Below are 27,361 nucleotides of genomic sequence, written 5' to 3'. Positions count from 1 at the left end.
AAAAGCTGAAATTCAAGCTTTTATTCCTATAGGACATGTCCCTTTTAAAAAATACTTCTCATAGGTAAAAGGCTAGACAGAGCCTTTCTTAAAACGATATTTGATGATGAAGACACCACTTGTCATCCCAGGAAAATCTTCATAGTTAACTAGTTATAAAGAATATCTGTGTTCATCATAAAGTCAGCACATTTGTTTCTCCCTTAGCCCTTATTTTAAACATGTAAGTGAACATGTATTGCACCCTTTTCACACATACAGACATTAGATGTCATCACTTCTATGAGTCTCACCTGATTCTAGATTTGCTCTAGGTTTGCTCTAGCTCTTGTAGAATCAGTATTTATTTTTAAAGATTTATTTCTTGGGCCCTCCCTGGTGGCGCAGCGGGTTAAAGCACAGCACTAAGAAGCTAAAGCCACTTCAGCATGAGTTCACTCTCTGCCTGGGAGGTGACTCACATGGCGGCAGACCTCTTCTGACCCCGCCCACTGCTTCTCTCAGCAGTGTACCTTGTCAGTCGGCCCATTCTGCTCCCCACTCTGTTTCTGGTGAATCCTCTCACTGCCCCTGCACCTCTGGCTGTTACCCCAGTTCTGTGTGCATAAATAAATAAGAGGTGCGGGGGTGGGTGAGAGGATTCACCAGAGACAACAATGAGGAGCAGAACAAGCAGATCAATGAAGTACACTGCTGAGGGGAGCAGCGAGTGGGACAGGAGAGGTCTGCCACACCATGTGGGTCACCTGGCTGGGGATCAAACTCGTGCTGCAGTGGCTGCTATAATTCCATAGTGCTGTGCTTTAACCCATTGTGCTACCAGGGAGGCCCAGAATCAGTATTTTTAGCAACTCAGCAGGCCCCTCTCTTGGGAAACAAAGAGGAGGTAGTTTTTTTGTTTGTTTGTTTTAAAGACTTACTTACCTTTGCATACAAGAACTTGGGTGCAGGCCAGAGGTGGTGGAGTGAGGGAATTCACTAGAGGCAGAGTGGGGACCAGAACAGGAGGATTGACTGAAATGCACTACTGACGGGAGCAGCGGACGAGACAAGAGAGGTCTGCTGTGCCGTGGGGTCACCTCCCTGACCGGGGATCGATCTCATGCTGCAGTGGCTGGCAATAGCATGATAGCTCTAACTTTAACTCCTGTGCCAACAGGGAAGCCCAGGAAGAAGTAATTTTTAAGGGAAAAATGACCTGGCAGCATGGGCCATAGTGCGTTATCCTCCAGAAAAGGGTCAAAATAGGTATTTAGGTCTGTGAAGACCCTTAATAACTGTAGTTCTTCATTTATTTTAATGATATGATTGGTGGCTAGTGATTAAGAAGCTTATGTTCTATTTGATTCAAAGAACTTTGTCATTTGTACCCAAAATGTCTATATCAGATTACTGTGCACAGAGGGAATAGCTTGTGTTTTGCTAGAAAAGATTATTGATCTACTTTTGTCAGAACCTTCAAACAGGGTATTGGTCCACTAAAGCCTCAGCCTTCTTCCTGTTATATTTGATACCCTTTGTTCAGTTAGACACACTTATTCTCTTTGTCTCTTTAACTCTTTGAAACATACATTTACTTTTACCTTTACCTGACAATAAAAAACTTTACATTATTGGTAAATTGATATTTCACAGGAAACTAATCTTTGTTAGAAAGAACGAAGAATATCCCATATATAGATATAGATATACATTCTTTCTCTATAAAACTTCATAGTCAGTATCTTAGATATAGCTGGCTCAAATGTGATTCTGTGTCAGCTCTTAACTGAAATAAGTGTCTAATCCACAGTTTGTTTCTGTCCTCCCACACAGCTCTTACTCACTTGTGTGTATGTTCATCTTTTCACATGCAATAGGAAAGTTCAGGAGTCCAGTTCATTCCTAATGAAGCCCAGGCTGTGGTGTTGGGTACAGAAGGCGGGGATTGAATGGCCGACCCAAGCACCATGCCATTACATAGTTTACATTAAAGATTTGTTGCCGCCCAAACACATAATTTCTAGTGTCTGAACTTAGTTCTATGAACAAATAAAGTCTTAGATGTGACTTCTAAGAAATGATGAGATTGAGCTAAATTGTTTTTTTTAATCAGATGATAATTCCTGTAATATAGTGAAGCTTTGACATTCGGTTGTTCTTTTTTCCTATTTTTATCTTTCAGGGTTCTAACCACTTAGCTGTTGTTTTTGGTGACATTATTTTAGCAGTCATTGACTCCATTTTTGTATGGTTCATATCCTTTACTATGTCCTAACATATTTATTATATTTAAAATCAGATTTTCTTAATTTGTAATAATAATATACATTTACACATTATTGTTACCTCAATATAAGAACTTAGTGGAAGGTGAACAACTCCCAAAACAATACCTTTATTGTTTCTGTTAACAGCAACCTTAATATATTTAATATATGCTCCATTATAGAGGAGACTGGAAGAAAGACATAGTGTCCCCACGTTTAATAAGTTTATTATCTTGTAATAGAGGCATATGTGTAACAAAGAGCAGGAAAGCAATAGCCACTTTGAGAGGAGTTATGCAAACAGTGGAAGAAATTAGTTCTAGCATAAAAATCAGAAAACAGTTCACAGAGACGTTGACATCTAAAATTAAAGTAGGAGGACAAATAGGGACTTACAGGAAGAAAATTATGGAAAAGCCATTCTGGGAAGAAATGAGAAGAATATAGTTGAAAGTGTGAAGAGATAAAAACAGTAGGGGAATGCCCCAAAATAGCTTGCCTGTGTTGAATGCATTGGGATAACCACAGAAGGTCGGCCAGAAAGGAAAGAATGATATGTTAACAGTTTCGAGTCCCTTTGGGAGGTAGAAAATAGTGAGGAATCAGAATTGCGTAGGTGAATAGCATGCTGAAATTTGTTTGAAAGAATTTAAGGATGACATGGAAAGATGGCTGGGAAAAGGAGTGTAGAGAAAGGAAGTCTAGCACGAAGTTACTTGGAGTGGAGGAGAGGTGCTGAGGCTCAGAAACAGAACAAGGGAAATGGAGAAAGGAGTTCAGATGCTAGACTTGCTAGAAATAAATGGGTGGCAAAAGAAGGAAAAGAGACTCCAGAGAAGTCTTGCACATCTCATTTGGATGGCCAGGGGCAGTATTAACATTCCCAAGGTCGTGAACTTGGAGAAGGGGCCATGGTGGGTGAAGTTTGAGCTGCCCAGAGCCCCCTTCACTGGTGGTGAAGTTTGGAGGTTGTATTTATGTGACATAGGTTGCAGCCTTGGAAGCAACACAGAAACACATATAGACAGACCAGAGAGGTAAGAGAGGCCCATGAGGGTGTCCGGTGGGAAACGCGTATGGAAGGAGCACCAGAGTGAGCGATGGTGGAGACTGGGAGAGCTTTGGTAAGGTGGGTGGTGACCAGTGATCAGTACTGCAGAGAGATGCCTTCCCGTGGCACACCTGGCTTTTTGGTCGTTTCAGAGGTCCCAGTGGGACAGCAGGAAAGCAAGTGACACGATGGGATAAAGTTGCAGAGTTAGTGTTGACTGATCTTAGTCTCCACCTTAGTGACTGTGACTCATGTTCATTCTGGGAAACTCCATTGTTTCTACATGGCAGGCTCTGATGTGCATTCATGGAAACGGGAGGAATTGTAGAGAAACTACCTCAGACTCGCAGGGTTGTGCACATCTCAGTATTCTTTATCCATTTCTTCTACATTTATGTCCTCTTTGAAATCTTTTCAAAGGTTTCTTTCCCCACTGTCTTTGATACATACCTTTTAACATGAGACAGTCTTTTGTTTTCTTCATATTTCTTTCCATTTTCTTGTCTTTGTTGTCATAGGAGGGCTAGGGCCTTAAATTTGCCTGTGTCCCTTCTATAAGGAAACGCTTCCTTTCTGAAGGTGGACTAGCAAATGTAGCTAGTCCCTTGTGGACTCAGCCTGGCCTACCTATTCTTTAAATTTCCTATTTGTGAATTTTCAAGATCAAAATTCACAAGATCAAGCCTTTTTACTGTTTTTTCTTATTGCAGTAACATTGGTTACAACCAGCATATGATTTAGAAGTATAGGATCACACCCTTCAGGTGTATGTTTCCCTACCACACCCACGCCCAGGGCACCAGTGATGCTCCCCTAGTCCATAAGGCACCTGCCCGCCCACCCCAGCCTGGGAACTCTCTCTCTCTGGTTGCATCTATGTTACTAGGGTCTGTTATTGGTTTAGTTCATCTGCCCCTTTGTTTTGTTTCTCTATATTCCATATGTAAGTGACACCATCCCGTACTTGTCTTCCTCCTCCTGACTTATTTCTCTTAGCATAATCCCCTCCACTTCACCCATGTTGTGGCATATAGCATGAGTTTATCTTTTTTGTCTATAGCTGAGTGGTATTCCATGGTGTATACATATCACACCTTTGAAAAAAAAAAGATTTATTATGCATACAAGAACCACATCTTCTTAATCCACTCATCTGACTTTGGACACTTACATTGTTTCCACAGTTTGGCTGTTGTAAATAGTGCTGCAACCAGCATTGAGCTGCATATATCCCTTCAAATTAATTTTTTTGCATTCTTTGGTTAGATACCTAGCAGTGACATTGCTCTGTCTTCCGGCAGATTTTCTTTTAAACATTTTAAGAAATCTCTGAATTTTTGTTTAGCCTTTTTTGGGTACTGGCATCAGAAATGCCTTTGAAAATCTAATGAAACCCATGGGGCTTTTCTTCACAGATTGTAACACACACCTCACACCATTATTTTTTAATAGCACCATTATTGTACATCCTTGTTCATTTTTTGACAGTGCAGGATTCCCCCTCAGGTGTGGTCACTGTTGCTGTCCCACACCGAAGCACCCGGTCTCCCTCAGTCTCCCATGCTCTCCCCCGCCCCTTTCGCTCCCCTCCTCCTTTGCCGAGCCGTGTCCCTACCTTGTTGGGGGTGGTGCACAGACCAGCAGTGTGGGCACCTGACGTGTACAGAATTGCCATGACGAAGAACCAGGCTCTTGGGCTCAGCGTTGCTGCCTCAAGATCTGAACTTCTTCTCTTCTGTCATTGTGCATTTAGAAATGATCTTAAGATGTCTGTCAATTTGAAGGGAAAAAAGATATCTGTCAATTTGGAATTGCCTCATTTCTAAAACTGTACATGCTGAGAGCCTTTAGCAGGAGGTATATTCCTCAGTCAGTTCATTGAGCTGTTGACTGCGCGTTTTACAGCTTTGTATTATCTTTTCTTGTAGTAACTGGTATATGTATGTTTCAAAGGTAACTTGTTTTTAATCATTTACAAAGTAGTTCTTTGGGAAAATTACTCAGTAACACAACTTCGTTGAAAATCCCACAGGAAAGTGGCTGTAAATCTTCTAACTCCCTCTGGATTTGAACTAGAGTCATTTATCTCCTTTATGGCTCCAACATATAATCAGCCAGATTGGGTGTAAAGATAAGAAAAACTAGCCAATAGATTTAATTTTCTTAATTATCAATATTTTCAAGATGTTTTAGATAAAAGTCATAAAGAAATCTAGAATTAAAATGATTTTGATTGCTGTTTCATGGTGAGAGAAACCTTAATATCTCTGTTTGAACATGAAGTTCTGGTGTTTGCCTTTAGATTCCTGTTTGGGAATTTTCTTTACTGAAATAAACAGTGTGCTTTTCTGTACAAAAAAGGAAGAGAGTTCCCTGAATGATTACAAATTATATGCAGAAGAAGCAGGGCTACATTCAGAACTGAGTGCTTGTGATGGTGACCTTGCTTCCTTTAATTTCGATGAACTTAATATAGCCAATGAACCTGTGGGAATCTAATTCTAAAGTAGTAGAAGATATAGTCCTCCCCCCCCACCCCCAAATTCAAAAGCTATATAGCCTTTCTCTCCTCTCTCTTTTTTCTGCTTGTTTGTTTTATGTTTGCTGTTTTGCTGCAGGCAAATGATTCTGATCTTGTGCTTCTGGCCAGCCTCCCCCTCTCTCTCCTTGACTCTGGCTTGTGCTGGTGGATATCCTTTCTGCCACAGCAGTACGGTCACTTTCTCACTTAGGTGATGGGGCCTGCTTGCTTTTATTACAACTTTCTTTTAATGGGAGAAACAATTTAACTCTTAACTAAATTTAACAGCATCTTGGTAAGTGGAGGCTTCAGCAGTTTGACCTAAATACTTGAATTATTAAATGAAGCCAGTTTTTTAATAGAGACAGTTGATTTTAATCCAGAATGTTTTAAAAGTATTTGACTTGATAATCTTTAATGAATAAAGCATATTTGCATTTTTATAAATTCTGACAGTTGACTTAAATTGGTTGAACTTATTTGAGAAATTCAGTCTTTTGCAACTTATGGGTCATTTAGAAAGCTTGAAAAGCAGTTTGGGTAGTTTTAACACTAAAGTAAGCTTTTGATTCAAGAAGTATTTGGAAGTCAAATTCAGAGGTATACTCTCTCTCCAGGAAGAAGTAATAGAAGACTAGACCCCAGGAGCAGGAGCCTTTCAGAGCTACAGAAATAGGCCAGGCCTCTCAGCCATGGTAGCACTGAATTGGCTCTGGAGACTTGTGCTCCAGCCTGTGTTTGCCATTAATTTGCAGCATGTCACTGAGTCCTTGAGTAAATACATTGCTGTTATCGGTCAAAAAAGAAAAAAATTTAGATTATCTGTGGATATTTACAAGCCTACAAGTCTAGGAGACGAGAAGGCTACATTTCTGTAGGATAAAAAATTGTTCATAGCTAGTGGAGTCTCTGAAAACCATTCCTAGACCTTAAATAAGCCCCTCTGAAGGCCCAGCTTAGATGTCACTTCTGAGGGACCTTCATGAACCCAGAGAAGATTTGCACCCAGTGCTCATTCCCCTGGGTAGTGTTTACTTAGGGTGCTGCAGTATATGAGGATCTGCCTTTCTCATTGGAGGGAGGAGGAGGAAGCCTGCTGGTCTTGTTCACCTCCAGGTCTCCACTGTCTGGCGCACAGTAGATGTCCATGAAGCATATGTAGAGAGGATGAATAAAAATGAATAGATCCAAAACTGGAAGAGAAGCTTTATGCTGGTATAAAAGCTTACTTGACAGTGTTGAACTTTACCTGAGCCCGGTGTTCCTGGAAAACTGCTATAAGGTTAAGAAAAACCTAATCCTTTTGTATTCCAAGAAAAGCCTTCCTACGAAGAACTCCATTTCCCCATAGGACACAGAATAAGACTCCCAAATGCCCCATGTTTACCTATGACTAGGCTAGACCCAGATCTGTCTACTTACTGACCAATCTGGACAAAATACCGGGCTGGACAAAACTTAAGTATTTTTGTTCCCCCAAGTCCCTGAGCTTCGTCCACCCATAGTTCTTTATTGGCCCCGTCTGAGAATCTGCACACCTCAAAAATAATGTCTTTCCCTGAAAACTGTCCAGTCACACTACCCACTTCCCCACACCTGCTTTCTAGTCTTGCTTACCCCTCTCTGGAGAGGTAAGACCTTATCTCCTGACCTTTGAGATGCTTGGAGATCTTTTAGTCTAAACGTTCTACCACAGTAACCTCCCTCCTATGACAATAATCTTTTGATTAAAGTCTCCCTCTACCTGAATATTTGACATATTTTTTTTTCAATTTATAAAATGAAATTGATAAATGACCTGACTTATTAATTACAGTGTTTAGATGATGAATTTTAAATACACAAAAACAGAAAGCATAAGCCAAGTGGCACATCAGAACATGTAAAAAGTGGCCTAAGGAGAGGGTTTTAGTTTATTTAGCTCAGATGATAATAAATTGTAAAGCAAAATCTGTGATAAAATTAGTATCATGATTGTATAATGTTGACTAAGATAACATTTTCTGGGTATTTTACTTGTAATTATACAGTTCCAGTTTTGGAAATGTAGTAAAAGTCTTATTTTTTAGCTTAACTATTTTTTACTATGTAAAATGCTTTTCCTTAACTTCCTTCACATTTTCATAAGTTTGGCACAAACTATGAAGACTCTAAGGCTAAGAAAGAACACAGTGAAATTTTCTTTATACAGGCACTTTACAAATACTCTGATCTTTGCTGTACTGGGTAAGCTATTTAGTTTTCTTATTAAAATGAATTATTTTAGTATCGTGTATGTCCCTTCAAAAGTTGACTTTTTTGGTGTTTTTCAGCTTCTGTAATCTTTATGGTGTGGACAACCAAGACATTTAGAATTGCAAAATGTCAATCAGTAAGTATAACCTATCTTTTTTTTTTTTTGTAATTTTATTTTCAATTTTACTTTAAGTGTAATTTTGAAGAATTTAGTTTGTGTTTATAAATAGATAATTTTAGTGGGGATTTTCTCTTTACTTTCATTTCCTTTGTGTAAGTTCCTTTAAGTGAATCTGAAGTATTTCATCCTATATCTACTTTTCTCATTTTTTATATACTTTGAAAAAGAATCCTCTTCCCTATATCATTTAAAATAACAAGAATTTTTTTTTTTTTTTTTTTTTGCTTTATACCATGAAACTGGGTTATGCATATGGTACCATGAGACCTACGTCTAACATGTTTCCAGGATGGACCAGAGATTATAGTGTCATCAATATAAAAAAAAAAAACCCATTGTCAATCTGATTGTAATTCTGCTATTAACCTGCCTTATGACTGTTTTTGTTTCGAAAATAGCAGCCTCTGAAACCCCTTTAAACTCTTAATTCTCTTTGTGGTACTATATAACTTATGTTAGGATTTTATTATTTTATTCACCTGTTTGGTAATAAGGATAAAGTTAACAATTAATATTGATTTTGTAAAAATAATTCCTGGTGTTTATGTTCCTTTAAAAAAATTGTACTTATTTATTTGGAAGACTTAATGATTAGAAAGATCATATTAATACTTATAATGTATACTATCTGAATGAAGAGCTGTATGTTTATTAGAAAATTAACTTCATGTTGAATTGTCCTGATTATAGGATTGGATGGAACACTGGGTTGATGAAGCATTTTGGAGCTTTCTTTTTTCGCTTATCCTTATTGTAATAATGTTTTTGTGGAGACCATCAGCAAATAATCAGAGGTACCTCATAGGAAAATTCAAGCTGGCAAACATTTGTCAATTACCTGCTACAGTGTTAAATGCATTTCTAGAGACAGGGGAACTAGTCCTTGTTTTTTTAAGGAGTACACAGATAAGCAAAGTGAGTAAACAAAGTGAAAGAAGAGATATATAATATAAACTAAGTTCTGGGGAAAGATGGAAGAGGGATGTTGAAGACTCCATGAAAAGGCAACTTTTATGTTATGCCTTGAGGAGAAGAGCAGGACTGGAAAGAATGTGCATTTTATAAAATAGTAGGAAAAGACATTGTATACTTTGGAGATCATTGAGGCATGTGGTTTGCTTAATGTGACCTCCATTGGAGGGAGATAAAGCTGGAAAGAAAGGGTAAGACCAAAATCCTGGAGATCCTGAAAGTGAAGTTTAAAGAATAGTGCTTTAGATTCCATGCCTGTTCCCCTCCCTGAAGGAAAGTGCTGTTAAGTTTCTTATACATAGTTATTGGAAAAGTTAGCTTATACCATTGTGTGTGTGTGTGTGTGTTATTTTAAAATTATATATAATTAATAAATGCATACATACTTAAATGTATATGTTGTTATGCATCTACTTTTTCTTCTGCATAAAATTATAGATCTGCCAATTAGTTTTTTTTTTTTTAAGATTTATTTATTCATACAGAACTGGGGTGCAGGCCAGAGATGCAGAGGGTGAGAGGATTCACCAGGGACAGAGTGGGGAGCAGAACAGGCAGACTGACGAAGTACACTGCTGAGGGGAGCAGCGGGCAGGTCAGGAGAGGTCTGCCACACCATGTGGTCACCTTCAGGGCAGGTGGGGATCGAACTCATGTGGAAGTGGCTTTAGCTTCTTAGTGCTGTGCTTTAACCCACTGCACCACTAGGGAGGGCCCCCGCCAATTAGTTTTAATGGCAATAGGGTGTATACAGTGTGACTTTTATAAATAGCCCTTAGTTTTCGGACATTTGTTTCTAGGTTTTTGCTTTTATCACTAGTAGTGCTATTTGAATACTGTTGGACTAGTAAATGAGACTCAATCAATGTGCTTTATTTTCACCAATCAGATTAGTGACTGGAAGCTTTTCTCTCATTAGGGGATAGACTAATAAGTAATAGAGATAAATGTGACATAGGAAGAAAAGTACAGTGGAAGGTTCCCTTCCCTGAGAACATTATATATTTCGAAGTTGCTTTCTAGAAAGAGTTTATTCATCTGTGTTTTTACCAGTAGGGTCAGAGAGCTCTAGTTTGTTTTTTCACAATAATCTTTCCTAATTAAATTTTTTATTAAAGATTTATTTATTTATTCATGTAGAACTGGGGCATAGGCCAGAGGTGTAAGGGCAGTGAAAGGATTCACCAGAGACAGAGTGGGGAGCAGGACAGACTGACGAAGTACACTGCCGAGAGGGTGTGTACAGCGGATGGGTCAGAAGAGGTCTGTCGCACCATGTAGAGCACCTCCCTGGCCCAGGATAGAACTGGTGCTAAAGCAGCTGTGGCTAGCTTTGCAGTGCTGCACTTTAACCTGTTGTGCCAGTAGGGAGGGCCCTAGTGTTTTAACTTATAAGCAACTTCTAAAATGCAGGTATTTTTGTATGCATTGAATCTTAGATATTAGCTGAAGATTGAATAGGTTTAAAAATGCTAGTAAAACTAAAACTGTTCCTTGGTTTTGATATAGGTATGCCTTCCTACCCTTAATAGATGATTCTGATGATGAAATTGAAGAATTCAGGGTAACATCTGAAAATCTGAGTAAGTAATATGTTTTCTTTTTAATGATCATTGTATTGTTGTAATAGGAATATTGTACTTGCAGTACAAGTCCATGCAAATTTTTTTTCCTATAAAATATTTTTAGACAATATCTGAAGAAAATTCCATCTTGGTAGACAGTCACAAAAATAAAAGTTAATAGGAAAACTCTCAAGGTTGCCAGCATAGTTTAAACTTTTGCTACTTGTTTGGTCTTAAAGTCCAAGTAATGAAGTAGGAACACTTTCTTGAATAAGACTCATCTTCTTAATGATGATTACTAAGTTTCTTTGAATAATCTCTCTTTATTCTTTTTAAATTGTTTGTACATATGTAATTTCCTAGTCAGAGCCAAAGCATTTCTAACTATGATTTTAGTACTATTTTCAATTTTCTTTTTTCTTTTTTAAAGATTTTATTTATTTATGCATACAAGAACTGGGATACAAAACAGGCAGATTTACTGAAATCCACTGATTAGGGAACGGTGGGTGGGACAGGAAAGGTCTGCTGCACCATGTAGGTCACCTCCTTTACTCCTAGCTTCATAGTGCTGCACTTTAACTCATTGTGCCACAGGGAGGCACTCTTATCTTTGCTTACCTACAACTAATTCTTTTGTGTTTTTCTGATTTCCTTATTAAGAAAGAAAACATGAAAAACTTATTCACACAAAGGTATTAAAGAATGAATTTACTAGACTATAATCTTCCTGCTAGTGACTAGTATAAGCTCTGGACTAAGTATTTTTTAAAATAAACTGCTTAAAGGCACTTGGAACAGTAAAAAGCCGGCAGAAATTAGAAATTTGACTGTTGAAAAAAGAGAGCCATGCTCATAATAAGTTCCCCATTTATAGAGCTTCTGCCCAGTCAGTGTGACAGCATAATGGGTACAGCTCAGTTACACAGATGCAAAGAATTGTTGAGTGAAATTTAGGACTGTAAGAATGCCTGGAAATGAAAAGTCAGAAATGAGAGAACCACAAAGGTGGAAATTCCAGAATCTCTAGTTTCTTAAGTCTTATCGCTTGCCTGAACAGAGCACATGTAAAGTGAAACATCAGAAATCCCAGGGAAAAACCAGCAGCATTTTGGCTAAAAAACAGAACTGAAATCTCAGCATCTGTCCACTGCTGAGTTTAATTCAAATTTCAACAAGTTCAAAAACACTTGGGTAAATACCGTAGGCTTGCCCCAGAAGGGACACTCCTTAGAAATAAAGACCAAATATAGGCCCACTGAAGTTCATCCAAACATTTTTTAAATAGAAGTAAACCCATCCTAGTAAAATCTAAAGCCATAGACTGTCCCTTCCCTTAGCCCTCAGCCTTAAACTTGAAGTGATTGAGCTGTAAACTGAATTCTGCTAAACAGCACACAACACTCCCCAGAGGAAGGTTAGATAATCCCAAATTTGTGTGATATTATCCTCAGTGTCCGGTATGCAATGATAAATTAATAGACTTGGGGTGAAACCAGAGAAAAACCCATAGATATTTGTAGACATCAAGGTTATGTAAATCTTAGGGAGTTTACAAATAAGGAAAATATACAGGTAGAACTAAACCATTAAGTCATAGGACATATGTCTAGTACATAGAAAGTAGTGTTTTTCTATATAGTCGTTGAAAGCAAATAAAATCTAAGTATTAACAATGGCTTCAAAAATAATTAGAAATAAAATTCGTGAAAAAAGTATGCTAAACTTCTGCATTGAAGACTGAAACAACACAAAGGGAAATTTTAGAGTAAGTACATGTAGAGATAAAGCATGTTTATAATACTCCTAACATTATTAATTCATCAGTTCCCCAAGCTGATGATGATTTAGTACAACCCCAATCAGAATCCAGGTTGACTTTTAAAAAGTACAAATGCTTAAATTGATTTAAAATTATATAGGAAAGCGAAAGATGTAGGAGAACTTATACATTCTTAGAACTACAACATGAATGAATCTTAAACATGCTAAGTAAAAGAAGTCAGTTGCAAAAGATAGTGTATGATTCCATACATATATGCATCACATGAAAGGCTTAGAACAAATGAATCTATAGAAAAAAATATACTAGAAGGCTGCCAGGGGCTAGAGGAACGTTGGGGGAGCTGCTAATTGGTATGGATGAGGTTTTTGTTTGGGGGAGTTGATAAAAATCTTCTGAAATTAGTGGTAGTGATTGCATAATTTCTTAACTGGTCTAAAATCCACCAAACTGAACACTTTAAAAGTAGCCATTGTAGACCTCCCTGGTGGTGCGTTGTAACGGTTAGGACACAGCACTGCAAGCTGGCGGCAGCTGCTTCAGTGCAATTTCCATCCCCGGCCTGGGAGCTGACCCACATGGCGCGGCAGACCTCTCCTGACCTGCCTGCTGCTCCCCTCAACAGTGTACCTCGTCGATCTGCCTGTTCTGCTCCCCACTCTGTCTCTGGCGAAGCCTCTCACCGCCCCTGTGCCTCTGGCCTGTACCCCAGTTCTGTATGAATAAATAAATCTTAAACAAACAAACAAACAAAAAAAAGTAGTCATTGTAGACCAGAATTCTAGGTGCGGCTGTCTGATTCCAGGTCTCATGCGCTTCGCCTTTGCTCTACTCAGACTGCAACATAAAAAAGGGTCTTGGTCAAATGTGAAAAGAATCTTTTTCCCTATTTTATACATCAGAGAAGTTAAAGCATAACCAAAGATAGTTTTTTTTATTTATAAAAATGATAATAGAAATCCTGTAGAAATTTTTAATTCATAAACTTAAAAATGTGCTGACACTTTCTAAGGAAATATGTATATACTTAGGAATGTTTGTTTTGTTACATGCTTACTTGTTAAACTTCTCTAAAACTAGAATTCAACCTAGCAAATTGAAAGCTGGGTGGTTGTTGCAAATAATTGTGAAATCCATTAACTTTTCCTACCCCACCTACATCTCCAAATGGTATATCAAAGCCAGCACTTGTTCAAAGTCCCACTAGTAATTCTCTTTTAAAAATCACTTAATGCTTTTATCTACGAGTATAGAGGACAGTATAGAGGAAAGTATTCTGATTTTACAATTTCATCTGTATCTAAAGTATTTCTCATTATAGCTGAAGGGATAAAATTAAGAGTCTCAAAGACGGCTGCCAATGGAACTGCTAAACCTACTACTGATAATTTTGTGAGTATGATATATATATTTAATAGAATGACAGACTTTTAATATTTTAGAAATCTACATGAGTGTCACATCTACTGACATTCAAAGGACACTTTTTACTGAAGTTGTTTTGTATGAAAATAAATGTTACAAGCCATGATACTAGTTAAGTCTGATTCCTGTAACTGCTTCTCACATGATGTTCCTGGAATGACAGCAGGAACATCACCTAAAAATGTGTTAGAAATGCAGAATCTCAGGCCTGCCCCAGGCTCATTGATAAATCTGAATCTGTCTTTTAGCCTCATCTCATGGTGATTCATATATACATTAAAAACTGAGAAGCTTTAGTATATTAAAAGCTCATGTTACCATGTTAAAGTGATTTTTGAACGTTTCTCAGATAACATTTGGTACCTGTTGGGAAATGGATTTAATGTAAACTATAGAAGTTTGAGTAAAATAATAAAATGTAGGGTATAGATTAGTTTTTAAAATTGCATACATTTTTAAAAAAGATTTATACATACAAGGGGTACAGGCCAGAGGTACAGGGGGTGATAGGATTCACCAGAGACAGAGTGGGGAGCAGAACAGGTGGAGTGCCTGAAGTACGCTGCTGAGGGGAGCAGTGGGTGAGACAGGAGAGGTCTGCTCTACCATGTGGGTCACCTCCCTGGCGGAGGATCAAACTCATGCTGCAGTAGCTGTAGATGGCTTCATAACGCTGCGCTTGAACCTGTGGTGCCACCAGGGAGGGCCCTATTTGCATATTTTGTGTATATAAAAGTGATAATTATGAAAGTAAGCAAAATGGAACTTCCTATCATAGTTATTTTCAACTTTCTTAACAGTTTATATTTGTTATGATTAATACTGTGCAAAAAATTATGTATGCGTTTAAGTTCTGCCAGGACATATCAGTATATATATGAATAGTTTTTATCTATAAAACTGCTAGGAAATAATTTTTATTTTGGCAAGGTAGTAATTCTTTTAAAAATGTCCCCCAAATAGCTTTGTGTTAATTTTAACTAAACTTTAAAATAATACAACAGTTATAATTGTATTAGAGGTATTAAATTTTTCAATTTGTTAAAGTATTTTCCTCTTAATTTAGGGATATATCTCAGTTGCTTTAAAACTCAGTATTTATAAATACATTAGGGGACTATTTTTTCATTTCTCTGAGTGATCAGATTTTGAGACCTTGAGACCTGATCTGTCATGACTTATTTCTACTTGAGATTCCTATATAGAATTATTAATTCTGGTTCAGTTGCTCTGTCTCACTCTAGGAAAGCAAGATGTAATTAATACTAGAACCAGAGTATTCCAGATAGCCAGATAGACAAAAAAAAAATTGTGTTATAAGCCTAAAATCCATATACCATTTATTATTCTTTTTCAGAGTGAGATAACTGTAAACAAGTTTATTTTAAAAATTTTAGATAACCCAGCTGACTTGCTTTCCTATTTTTATCTCCTACAGAGAAATGAGAATGAGTGAATAAAAAGCACATTTATTAAGTTAGATATTTGTACCATCATTTTTATATTGACAAAACAATAAACACATGATTTAAAAACTTGAACAAGTAGGAGGTATAATAAATTCTAGGAGCAAAAATTCAGTACAAGTTAGTATTCCTGTGATTTTTCTATTTTATAAATCAATTCTTTGATCTTTACTGTGGTTTTTTTTTTTCAGCATAAAAAATCATACCTATGAATCTAACTAAAACCAATATGTACAACTATTTAGCATCCATATTTTTCTTTAACTCTCTAAGGAAATGTTGGCATAATTTCTGTAAGGTATAAGTGCCAGCTTCTAATTTCACATGCCTACATAGGACATATGTAGAAGTTAAAAGAAAAGAAGGTCGTGCATTTGAATTTACATATTTAAATTTTTATGCATTCTGTTTTAAAATTTTGCTTTTGTGTAGTAACATAAATTATGTGTAACTTTATTTCTACAGGATGAAGATTTGAAGTGGGTAGAAGAAAATATTCCCTCTTCATTCACAGATGTGTAAATATCCTCTGTTAAAGTTTTAGTCTAGAATTTATTTAGGCTGTAGCATAAAGGGATCCTTTTTACTCTTTGTCATGTGTTTTGCAAACCCCACATGGTGTGATCCATCATTAGTGAATGGCTGATTCATTTCAGATGGAACCGCAACACTGCCTTAGTCTCTTGCCTTCCTTTTAAAATTCTGACCTAAGGTGATCAGCATCAAAATAATGTTGTTTTCTTTCAGCTGTCTATTATGGAAAAGTGCAAACATATAAAACTTTTTTTGAAAGTACCACAATGCCATGTATGGTATAGAAGTATTAGAGAAAAACCCAGGCACAGGAAAATAGAGTGCAGAAGAAGGCCTCTGGGAGCTCTGAGCTACTCAGTGCCTCTTGATCTATGTTGTGTTTGACACAAGAATACCAGGTAACTGTTCCCACAGCAGAAGCAGAAAACAGTCAGATAGGTGGAAATTTCTTTACTGTATAGTGTTTCATTGTATGAGTAAATCACAGTTTACCAATTTGGGTTGTTTTCAGTTTGTAGACTATTAAGAACAACATTGGTATCATGTTTTGTTGTCTGTCCAGAAAACGTGGATTTTCAAATGAGATAGCACACCACCACTCAAATACATATCCAGCTAGTCAAAATTAGAAATAATCGGCTTACGTAAATATGTAGTTAGATTTCAGTTATGATTGGAATTATTCATTTATATGCTTTAATCATTGATATTTCTCCAACATATTTGTCTGTGGACTTGCCGATCTTTGTTATTGTTTCTATTTCAAAGTTATTTCTTTCTTCTCTTAATTTTTAGCTGACATTTTTGGAGGTATAACACACATTATGAAAAGTGCACAAATTCTAAGTGTACAGTTAAATAAATTTTTAATATGAGTACACTTAGGTACCTCGCACCTAGGTAAAAAATAGGTTATCATTAGAGCACCCTCATTTTCCTTTGAAATCACTACCCCACATCCCAAAGGTACTACTGTCCTAAAACCTGTTACTGAACATGACTTATATCAGGTTAAAAAACCGTATCCCTCAATCGTTCACTCATTTTCTTTACTGTATAGTGTTTCATTGTATGAGTAAATCACAGTTTACCAGTTTGGGTTATTTTCAGTTTGTGGACTATTAAGAACAACATTGGCATAAATTCTTCATTTTTGTTGCTAAACCTTAGTATTCATTTTTGTTGTCTGTCCAGAAGGAAGAATTGTTGGGATATACCTCTTTTCAATTTAACTGTTTTGTTTTTTTATTTTGTTTCAGTGCTCTTCCAGTATTAGTGGATTCAGATGAGGTAAATACATTTTGTTTATTTCTTTGGAGCTATTATTTTCACAAAGTAAAAAATATATTTCAGAAAGGCTTTCTGAAAGTTATTTTGACATGATTACAAATTGAACAGGCTGAAAGATATCTTGATTTGTTGATAAAGTTAAGGAACTATTTTTATTTTAAAGATTTATTTAGTTATGCTTACAGAACTGGGGTGCCAGATAGAGGTGTGGTGGGTGAGAGGATTCACCAGAGACAGAGTGGGGAGCAGAACAGGCTGATTGACAAAGTACACTGCTGCAGGGAGCAGTGGGCAGATCAGGAGAGGTCTACCACGCCATGTGGGTCAGTTCCCTAGCTGGGGATTGAACTCATGCTGCAGTGGCTTCAGAGAGCTTCATAATACAGTGCTTTAACCTGTTGTGCCACCAGGGAGGGCTCAAGTTAAGGAACTTTCAACAGGAACAAATTAAATGATTGTTGGTTGTAAAAGAGGAGACAGATTCCTTTATGAGATTTTGAGTCTGAATTTTTTGATACCTTGTTTATAAGTAAGAATTTAGAATATCTTCATATGAATTTTTTCTATATTAGTTTTTTATACTTGTAGATATTTTGCTGGGATATTAAATAAGAATTTCTGTCTCATTTTCACTTACTAAGTAGAAACTATTGAATAGAGAGTGTAGATTTAGAAAAGTTTAGGAGGGGGAATTTAATAATAGATTAAATGGACATTGAGTAGATAGCCCAAGACAGGAAGAAATAAAAAGTGTAAGAACTGAAGAAAAAGGAGTTGTTTATGTAGTTGTGGAGTATGAGAGAAGCTATAGCTCTATTCATTGAAAGGTAAGGGAAAACAACTGATACCAACACACTGATTTGTGTGTGGAATGAGGAGTTTTGAGAAGGCTGCAGTATTCACGTACCTTGCTACAAAACAGCTGCAATTCTACATCTACAAAAGATATCCCATGGAATTACTTTAAAAGGGCATTTAAAAGGGCCTTTGATCACTGGTGTATAATTTCAAATATACATTAATTGCGTAAGTTGAGATAATTTCCTAGGTGAGTTATACCTAAGAAACCCACTTTGCCTGTTGCCTCATACTATTGCTTATGAACTTGCAATATTTTCTAGCTAGCAAAACACTGAAGTTTTCTGAACCTCTCAGCAAATAATTGTGTTACTAGCAAATGTGGGTTATGGTTTTTATTTCTACCTAATACTCTACGTATATTGTGGAATAAATTCTAGCCCTCTACAAAGTTGTGGCCAAGGAAAGATTAGAGAATTTTTTTAGATTCTTGATGGTCTTGACATTTTGATGCATTTTTTTTTCTGTTTTTTTAGGAAATCATGACCAGATCTGAAATGGCAGAAAAAATGTTCTCTTCAGAAAAAATAATGTGATTGGGACGAATATATCTGAAACTAGCTAATGGTGAAGAACTCACTTAAGACTCTAAGAGAGCTTTGTTTTAATATAGTACAAAAAGTTTTTATTGCATCATCTTAGAAATGTATATATTAAATTAAATATCCAGGTGGTGGGGAGGCCTAGCAACCCTTCATAAACTGACTCCTGTCTGGACTTGGAAATAATCAGAGACAAGTATTAGGATAAACATACATTTCCATCATCCCTTACCTGATGGATGGCAAGTGTGTGGATTTGGGTTCTCTCTTTTTCTGGAAAACTGGACAGCTCCAGGTTTAAAAGCTTTTTTTACGTAAATGCAGCCATTTTGCTAACCTTTGAGCTAGTTGATGTGATTCTCCTAAATATGAAAAGGCATTGTCTCCGTGTCTTGGATTTATAGTTACTAGACACAGTAATAGTTTTCTTTGACTGTTGTACTGAAGGGACTTAATAAGAAAAAGTTGGCTGCCACTGGAAAATGAGGGTGGTTATGTGATTAGTTGTGCCGTGTGTGCACCTGTGTGTGCATGCACACACATTCCCACAAAGCCCTTGTTTGCAAATGCCACCATGCACATCAAATCATGGAAGTAGGAGCTCTGGAGACACAACTATCCACAGAGCGAGGGCGCGGGGGCCATTCCAGAGCTCTGCCACTCACGCCGGCTCGGCCTGTGTGTGCATGTGCTGCCGAGTCTGCCCTGGGCAAGCGGTGGGCACCCGCCATGGGGCTCCCCGAGCACTTCTTCCCCCGCAGACTGGATGAATCATGACCAGTGAGCTTTAGGAAACTTAGAACTTACCTTTGGTGTAATCTTGACATAATTTGGGTTTGTAATGAAACATTTGCACAGCACATCACTATTAATATTTTGATTTGTTAACTTTCAACCATGTTTATACAATATTTTGTTACATTTATATGTAATGTGTAAATGTGTAATTTGAAGTTTTTTTTTTTTTTTTGAAATGCAGAGTGTTCTAAACTTAAAAGGCATTTGAATGTAGAAATGTGATGTTTTCCTACTTTCATGACCAAAGATTCAGGGGTAGTGGACATTTAGAATAGGAATTAAAATTAGAATCTTGTAGGTCTTTCTTTGGAAAGTTGTAATCATGTGCATTGAGAATGACTTCAGGGACTGTTATTTAAGAAGCATTAATGTCCTAACATTTAACAAACAAATAGAACCTTTTTGTGTATGAAGCTACAAAACAAAATTTTCTTTGAAATCCTACTTTTTCATTTCTTATTTTCTCATGTTCTAGAAGTTAGTAAAAATTTATTTCAAGTAATAATATCCTTGAATATTTTCAAAATTAATTTCCTCTAGTAAAATCCTAATGGTATCAAACATTGCTGAAAAAGGCATGGGTTTCAAGCTGTCACTCCTCTACAATATCAGTCCTGGAGGACTTCTAAGTTATTAGTATGGACTCTGTTCCTTATTTACATTTCTGCCACAGTGATGGGGTCCCCCCCACCCACTGCATTGTCCCAGCATTTATGTCCTCCACCCTCTGCCCAGTTGTTTCAGAATGGAGGTAACCACTGCTTCTTGTTCCAAACATTTTCGTTTAGTAGCATGCCTCAATCTGAGTCAGTCATCCTCCCTTACCTGACTCATCATATGATTCTAATTGAATTTTAAAATGCAGACTCCTGAGCTTCCAGCTAGCAGGAGTTGTATATTTAGTGACATGGGGGTAGATATTTGATGGTAGGTGTGATGATAAAGGCCACGGCTTCTGACATACTCTCCTTAATATTATAAAAAAACACAATTTCTGCAGCTGGGAAGAGAAATGACACTTCTACAAGGCTCAGCTACAGGTTGAAATGCAAACTTTTCTGATCAGTTAGAGAAAGCAGAATGCCCTCCTCATAGCTTTGATAGAAATACTGTTTCTCAAAGGACATGTACTGTGTCTGTCACTTTTAATAATAATTGTGTAGTCTGTTGCTGTCTCGTGACCCTAATGGAATATTCCTGTGAAGGACCTTCATTTATTAAACCCTGGAGCCACAGATGTAGTTCATGTGAAGACACTGGAGAGAAGTTATACCCTGCTTCTGCATGAAGTTTCCAGAAAGACCATCAAGGTCTTTGAAGCTATCAGATTCATTTATTCTTACTATGTCATCAAGATGGGTGTCCCTATTAATGAAGGAATCTGAGGATGACTCCAGATTGTACATGTTTCTAGACAAAAAAGGTTAAGTGTTCTTATACAACAGATTTATATGATATGTGAAATTTACTTAAAAGAAAATTGTCATGGTCTGAGTTAGTGTTAAACTATCTAAATATGTGAACTTTTTAAGCTAAAGAGGTAAGATAATCCCTTCCTTGTAGAAGAAATTACTAATGTCTTTCATATTTCATAGAAAATACTGACTTTCTCCCTTAATACAGTATAAAATTGCTGTATATTGTTTGCACTACTGTAATGTCAAAATTGAAAATATAAAAATGTTAATTCCTTTTTTTTTAATGGGGTTTGAATCTTTAAATTAGGCCATACATGACTGGGTTTAAGTTGAGATATGTTATACTAAATTTATATGTCACTTCTCTGGGTACTACTTCTATCTTTGATCAACAGCATGCAATAAGCAATACAGAACACCAAGCCTTACACTTACAAGAAGTTTAACATTGGTTAAAGTTCTAAACATATCAAATATACATGTGACTAAGCTAGATTTTTAAGGAGATGTATATTATAATGCAAGGCTCACTACTGCATTAAACAAGGTCTTTAGGACTAGGGGAACGTTTATCTGGGGAGAAAGTTTAGGGGTATAAGAAATTATATTTTTCTATTTTAAAAGGTTAAATTATTGTATAATTTGAAAGAAATTGTTTTGAATGTAAGACAGAACTATTTGAAGTACTTTTGTTTGAAAAAATTAATGTATTTTTGTGCCTTAATATTTGTTCTGACTTAATAAAATACCTTATGGAATTTTGGATGACTGGCTGTTGGTAATATCCACTAAGTTATTAATGTATAGGAAATATAGACTCCATTGGATTATAGGACATAAGGTTCAGAAGAGGTACATCTAATTAGTCGGTATGGAAGAGTGTTCAACCCCCGTAGTAACCACAGAAACACAAAGTGGAAGGGAATGTTTAAAAATCAAATTCAGGCCCTCCCTGGTGGTGCAGCGGGTTAAAGCACAGCACTAAGAAGCTAACGCCACTTCCGCATGAGTTTGATTCCTGCCTGTCCCGGAGGTGACCACAGGGCATGGCAGACCTCTCCTGATCCGCCAGCTGTTCCCCTCAGCAGTGTACTCTCTCGATCTGCCTGTTCTGCTCCCCACTCTGTCTCTTGTGAAGCCTCTCGCCACCCCTGAGCCTCTGGCCTGTACCCCCCTTCTGTATGCACCAATAATAAAATCTTAAAAAAAAAAAAATCAAATTCATATATTTACACTTATAAATATTTGCAAGACCCTTTTGCTCTAGTAGTCTGAAATAAGCACAAACTCATTGATGGTAATGTCATGGATTCAGTTTTTTTGGGAAAAGAAGTTCAGCTATGTTTATAACCGTCATAACCCAATAACCATTTGTGTGTTGTTTAAAAAATTATTCCAAATATAGAAAAAGACTTCCACACAGAAGCCTTTAGGGTAGCATTATTTACAGACAAAATTAGAAACGTCAACCGTAGTTCCGGAAATTATGGTTCACCCAGCGACATTTTATAGAATACTCTGCAACCAGTAAATCATGAATTATAATAAAAATACTTACAAGCAAATGACACAAAACCATGTATGTGGAATCTTAGCTGTGTAAACAAAGTGGAGAAAGGGCCAGTGGAATATACTACTAGGACCTCTCAGTGTTTAGGTTCAGTGGGAGGGTGTCAAATGTACCAACATTTCAATAGGTTAAGGCAAGAAGTGTGCTTCATGACCATATGACAAATCTAGGGTAGGTGTAGAGGGGAGCATCGACCCAAGTTTATTTCCATCTTGCGCGTCCACCATCTCATAGAGCCTGTCAGTAGAGAGATGTTGATTCAGGAATGGTCAGTTTTGTGGGGCTACATCTAAAAGTGTGCATGCCACTTCCTCAGCAGATTCCACTGGCAGAAACATCTTGCTACTGCAAACTGCCAGTTAAACTGGGAAATGTCAAGAGCCTTTGCCTGCCCTATTGCCCATGAAAGGAGAGAATGGATTTGGGTGGACAACTCATGGCTTCAACCACAGATTATTGAGGACAGTGGACCAGGGTTTTCTATGTTTTCTCGGTTTTCTAAGATAAACAGGTAAGATAAACACGCCACAATGAGGGTAATAAGACAAAGATTGTTTTAGATTACAGCTAAATTCATTAACATACCTACCCTGCTTTGGATAGATGGAACATGGGAAATTTTCTTCATAGAATTTATCCCAGGCTGTGGGGTGGTCAGAATGGGTCTTCCCAGAGGAAAAGCTGGGACTCTAACCATGATGGCCACTTAGGGAGTATTGGGAATACTTAATGCCAGGCTTTCTTAGCCGTTGTATTCTCATAGTGACCGATAAAGTAGATCATTCTTCTAAGTTTATAGATTGAAAATGTACACAAGAGTGTTTAAAAGAATGTGCCAAAACTCACCCACCTGGCAGGTGACAAAGCTGAATCAGTGCTGGTGGAAAATAACTTAAAGGATTAGCCTCAGAGTTCTGAAGAGAAGGGAAGTCTCATTAAACAAATACAAGTTTGCTTGGCATGCAAGTCAGAAAACATATCTAAAATGCCTTTGCAGGGCAGGGGTCTTCACAAGGCAGCTAAGGTCGTTACAGAACAGGTAGCAGTGATTGTCAGACCCAACTGAAACAAACTCCTCCATATAAAGTTCAGTCTACTTTATATGTGCTGAAATGAAACTATCCAGGCAAGTTCTATACCTGTTGAGTGGTAGCAAATCTACAGCTAAATTCTAACTGGCATAAGCTGGTATGGTACCAAATTCAAATGTAGCTAATTTGGTAATATTTCTTTAAAATCATTTTGGGAAAAAAGTAGATAACTGGATAAAAAAGATGTGGTACATATATACAATGGAATATTACTCAGCAACCAAAAAAGAGAAACACATGTCTTTTGCAGCAACTTGGATGGAGCTGGAAAAGATCATGCTTAGTGAGATAAGCCAGAAAGAGAAAGAAAAATACCCGATGGTTTCACTCATAGCAGGAGTATAATGGACCAGGCGAGAAAATAACAAAAATAATGAACAACCATATACCAGAGACATTTTGAGGGGGTGGAGTGAGGAATGGGATCAAAAACGAGGGGGTGGGGGAGAGAAATGCACGGGGTTATGGTGATGGCACACAGGTGATTTGGTGATGGGAAACCCGCAGGGATTACAATCGAGATGGAAAAAAAAATGTATAAAATGATGTAAAAATAAACTTTTGTAATAAAAAAAATCATTTTGGGAAAGTATTAAGAAACTCAATGAAAGTTAATATGCAGAAAAAAAAATTAAAGCTATCCAGTAGATGGTGCCAAAGTAATGTTTCTGAAGAGTTCTAATTGCAACATTTTAGGACTCTAAAAAATTTTGCCTTTAAAAAAGTGTATATTTTGGGCCCTCCCTGGTGGCGCAGCGGGTTAAAGCACAGCACTAAGAAGCTAAAGCCACTTCTGCATGAATTCGATCCCCCCCCTGCCCCGGAGGTGACCACAGGGCGTGGCAGACCTCTCCTGGCCCGCCCGCTGCTCCCCTCAGCAGTGCACCTCGACATTCTGCCTGTTCTGCTCCCCACTCTGTCTCTGGTGAAGCCTCTCACCACTCCTGAGCCTCTGGCCTGTACCCCAGTTCTGTATGCACAAATAAATAAATCTTTAAAAAGAAAAGTGTATATTTTACTTCACAAATACCATTAAACAAATTTAGAGGTCAAATAAAACACATTTTTTAAAAAAATACACAAAGACTATCCTGACAAAATACAAGTGCTCAGGACTTCACAAGACAGCTAACTAAGGTTATTATAAAACATGCACACAACCATTTTTAATATAGTTCCAGTTTTCCTCAGAACTTAAAAACTGGAAGGAGCTTCTGAGATCTTTTACAGATAAGAAAACGGGGAGGCAGGAAAGCCTCATTGACCTTAGGTCCCTCAGGCCAGACAACATATAACTCGTTATTTAGTGTTTCTATATCCTTCCAATAGGTGCCAGGACTAGACACGCTCTATTTTTAATAGTATGAGGAAATGCCCTATCAAAATAGTTTAATAGGGGCTGGATCAGACTCATTCCCACCAACAGTTATAAAAAACAATGAAGTCCTGATACACGCTACACTGTGGCTGAAACTTGAGAACATTATGCTTAGTGAAAGAAGGTAGCCACAAAGAAAAATAAGAATGTGTGATTACATTATTATAAAAAGTCCACACCAAACAGAGCACTGCAAGCCTGTTGAAGGGTTTCCCATAGGCTGGCCACTGGGACAAAGCCACCTGGGTGGGAAAGGATGCAGGTGGCCTTTGAAGAGGCAAATCGAACTGTCTAACAAAACTATCTCACTTTGAACGACACTCAATTCTAGGTCTGGGAATTAATTCTAGAAAGAGCTAAGCTCACCTACCCAGAGTTATTTTTGATAATTCCTTGTAGGTCTAACTTGTATAGGTGTGGTGTCAGTTCACAGTAAAAATGTATTTTTGAAAAATTATACTTGAAGCTAATTCTGATACATCTAAGTTAGAAAACATCAAATTTTGACTGAGAAAAACGAGCATAATCCTTGTGTGCAGTTGCTACTACAAGGTGACAGCAGAGAGTATATTCATGGCACAAACCCAATGCTCTCCCAATCACTAACTTGCTGTTTGATCTTGGACAGCTTTCTGAAGCACTCTAAGTCTCAGTTTTCCAGTCTGTAAAACGGGGGTAACGAGAAGATCCATTTTCCTGTGTTGTGATGAGGGACTAAATGAAAACACCTGGGGCATCCTTGACAGAGGGCCTCGCCTACTGCTAGTGTTCCAGAACTGGTAGTCCCTCCGTCTCCTTGCATGAAGGACCACCAGTAAAAGCAGGCAATGCCCCATAAACTAAGCACCTGTTCTATGCTAAGCTCTATGTTAGGCACTTAATAGTTTGAAACTTCATAAAACTCTTCAGACAAAGATTGTTTCCATTATATACATGAAAAAACACAGGCTGCAAAGATTAGGAGAGTTACAAGACCACATTGCAGCATGCATGGGGTAAGATTCACCTAGATGTGTCTGATTTTTTTCTTGTAAGTTTTATTTACTTATGCTTACATAACTGGGGTACAGACCAAAGGTGCAGGGGTGGTCAGAGAATCCACCAGAGACAGAGCGGGGAGCAGAACAGGCATATCAATTAAGTACGCTGCTGCGGAGAGCAGCAGGCGGGTCAGGAGAGGTCTGCTGTGCCATGTGGATCATCTCCGGGGCAGGGATCGAACTTTCACTGAAGTGGCTATGGCCATCTTGCAGTGCTGCATCCTAACCCACTGCACCACCAGGGAGGGCTCTTGTGTCTGATTTAAAGGACTGTGTGTCCTTGACTACAGCCACTACTCTGCCTGCCCAGAGGCACTTCGGTGTGGAATGGCATTCATGAATTTGTTGTGTTTTCCTCCTTTTGGAAGATATTAACTAGCATTTGATCTTTAATCATGGAACAATGGGATCTTTGATCCCATCGATTTTCATTATATAAAGTTGGAAAAAGTTTTCTAGAGGGGAAAACTTGTCTAGATGTCATGACATCATACACAAAGCAGACAATATTTTCAAAGATCAGTGCTGTACGGCACGGCTTAGTTGGCTGGGACTCAATGTCATGTGAAAGCTTAATGGAGTGCTTCACACAGGGCTGTGCCTGGAGTCAGCACTTGATAAATATTTGTGTAATGAATGAATTAAACTATGTCACTGCATTCCTGCTAGACCCTGTTAACCTCTGTCAGGTTACCATAGGACATGGCTTTATCCCAGGGACCCTTCGTAAACAAGTGCTTAGTGACTGATGACAAATAGAATCACAGATAAATGTGGGGGTATAGGAGGTAAAGGAAGAGAAAGAGCCCAGAATGAGCTAACAGGCAAGATGCAGCCACAAGGTAATTACTGAGAAGCCACGAAACCTACAAGGATAGAAGTCTTTGCAGAACAGCTCTAGAATGACCACTTCAGACTGAGTGCTGTTTCTGGCTTGGTCTTAAACAGATTTTCATGACAAACCTTCTTGTCTCACTTTATGTCCCTAAATTATACAGGGAACCTGCCTGTATCCACGTACCAGTCCCAAGGGCTGGCAATAGACTCTGCCAGAAGACTTTTAAAATATTTTCTTTACACATGTAGACCCCTGCCAATCCCTGGAACTTAGAATACTCTCATGAAATCTAAATATAGAGGAAACAGGAGAAATGTTTCTGATAGGCCCATTTTATTAAGTCAAAGGTTAGTCTAGGGAGTACTTAATAAAGGGTACTGGGCTTATTTTCATGGTGTGTCTGCATTTAGACAATTTTGACAGGTTCTGGGCCACTGAGGATCTCCTCGATGACTACAGATCAAGGGCAGTTGAGGACAGAGAGCCAACGGACACTGATGCTGGAGCAGCGGAACCTTAGAAGGATAATTCAGACCAGACATCAGAGCATCAGAGC

General features: G+C 37.8%; 1 protein-coding gene across 3 annotated transcripts in view; it reads left to right on the top strand.

Moving 5' to 3' along the window:
- TMEM87B (transmembrane protein 87B) overlaps window positions 1–21,797 on the top strand; it is a 37,993-nt gene extending 16,196 nt beyond the window's left edge. Inside the window, exons 11-19 of one of the 3 annotated variants that reach the window (XM_012727642.1) lie at window positions 5,919–5,990; window positions 7,939–8,047; window positions 8,134–8,192; window positions 8,928–9,031; window positions 10,719–10,792; window positions 13,879–13,949; window positions 15,914–15,966; window positions 17,242–17,272; window positions 18,607–21,797. In XM_012727642.1, coding sequence (XP_012583096.1) covers window positions 5,919–5,990; window positions 7,939–8,047; window positions 8,134–8,192; window positions 8,928–9,031; window positions 10,719–10,792; window positions 13,879–13,949; window positions 15,914–15,966; window positions 17,242–17,272; window positions 18,607–18,666 — 633 coding nt within the window. In that variant the 3' untranslated portion in view covers window positions 18,667–21,797. Of the gene's footprint in view, window positions 1–2,164; window positions 2,237–5,918; window positions 5,991–7,938; window positions 8,048–8,133; window positions 8,193–8,927; window positions 9,529–10,718; window positions 10,793–13,878; window positions 13,950–15,913; window positions 15,967–17,241; window positions 17,273–18,606 lie in introns of those variants that run through there. The other 2 variants (XM_004685993.2, XM_012727643.1) reach the window with 2 other exon arrangements.
- The last annotated feature ends 5,564 nt before the right edge of the window (window positions 21,798–27,361 follow it).

The sequence above is a fragment of the Condylura cristata genome, unplaced genomic scaffold, assembly GCF_000260355.1.
Source record: "Condylura cristata isolate star-nosed mole 26May11 unplaced genomic scaffold, ConCri1.0 scaffold00020, whole genome shotgun sequence".
NCBI lineage: Eukaryota > Metazoa > Chordata > Mammalia > Eulipotyphla > Talpidae > Condylura > Condylura cristata.
This window is presented reverse-complemented; position numbering and strand designations above follow the sequence as displayed.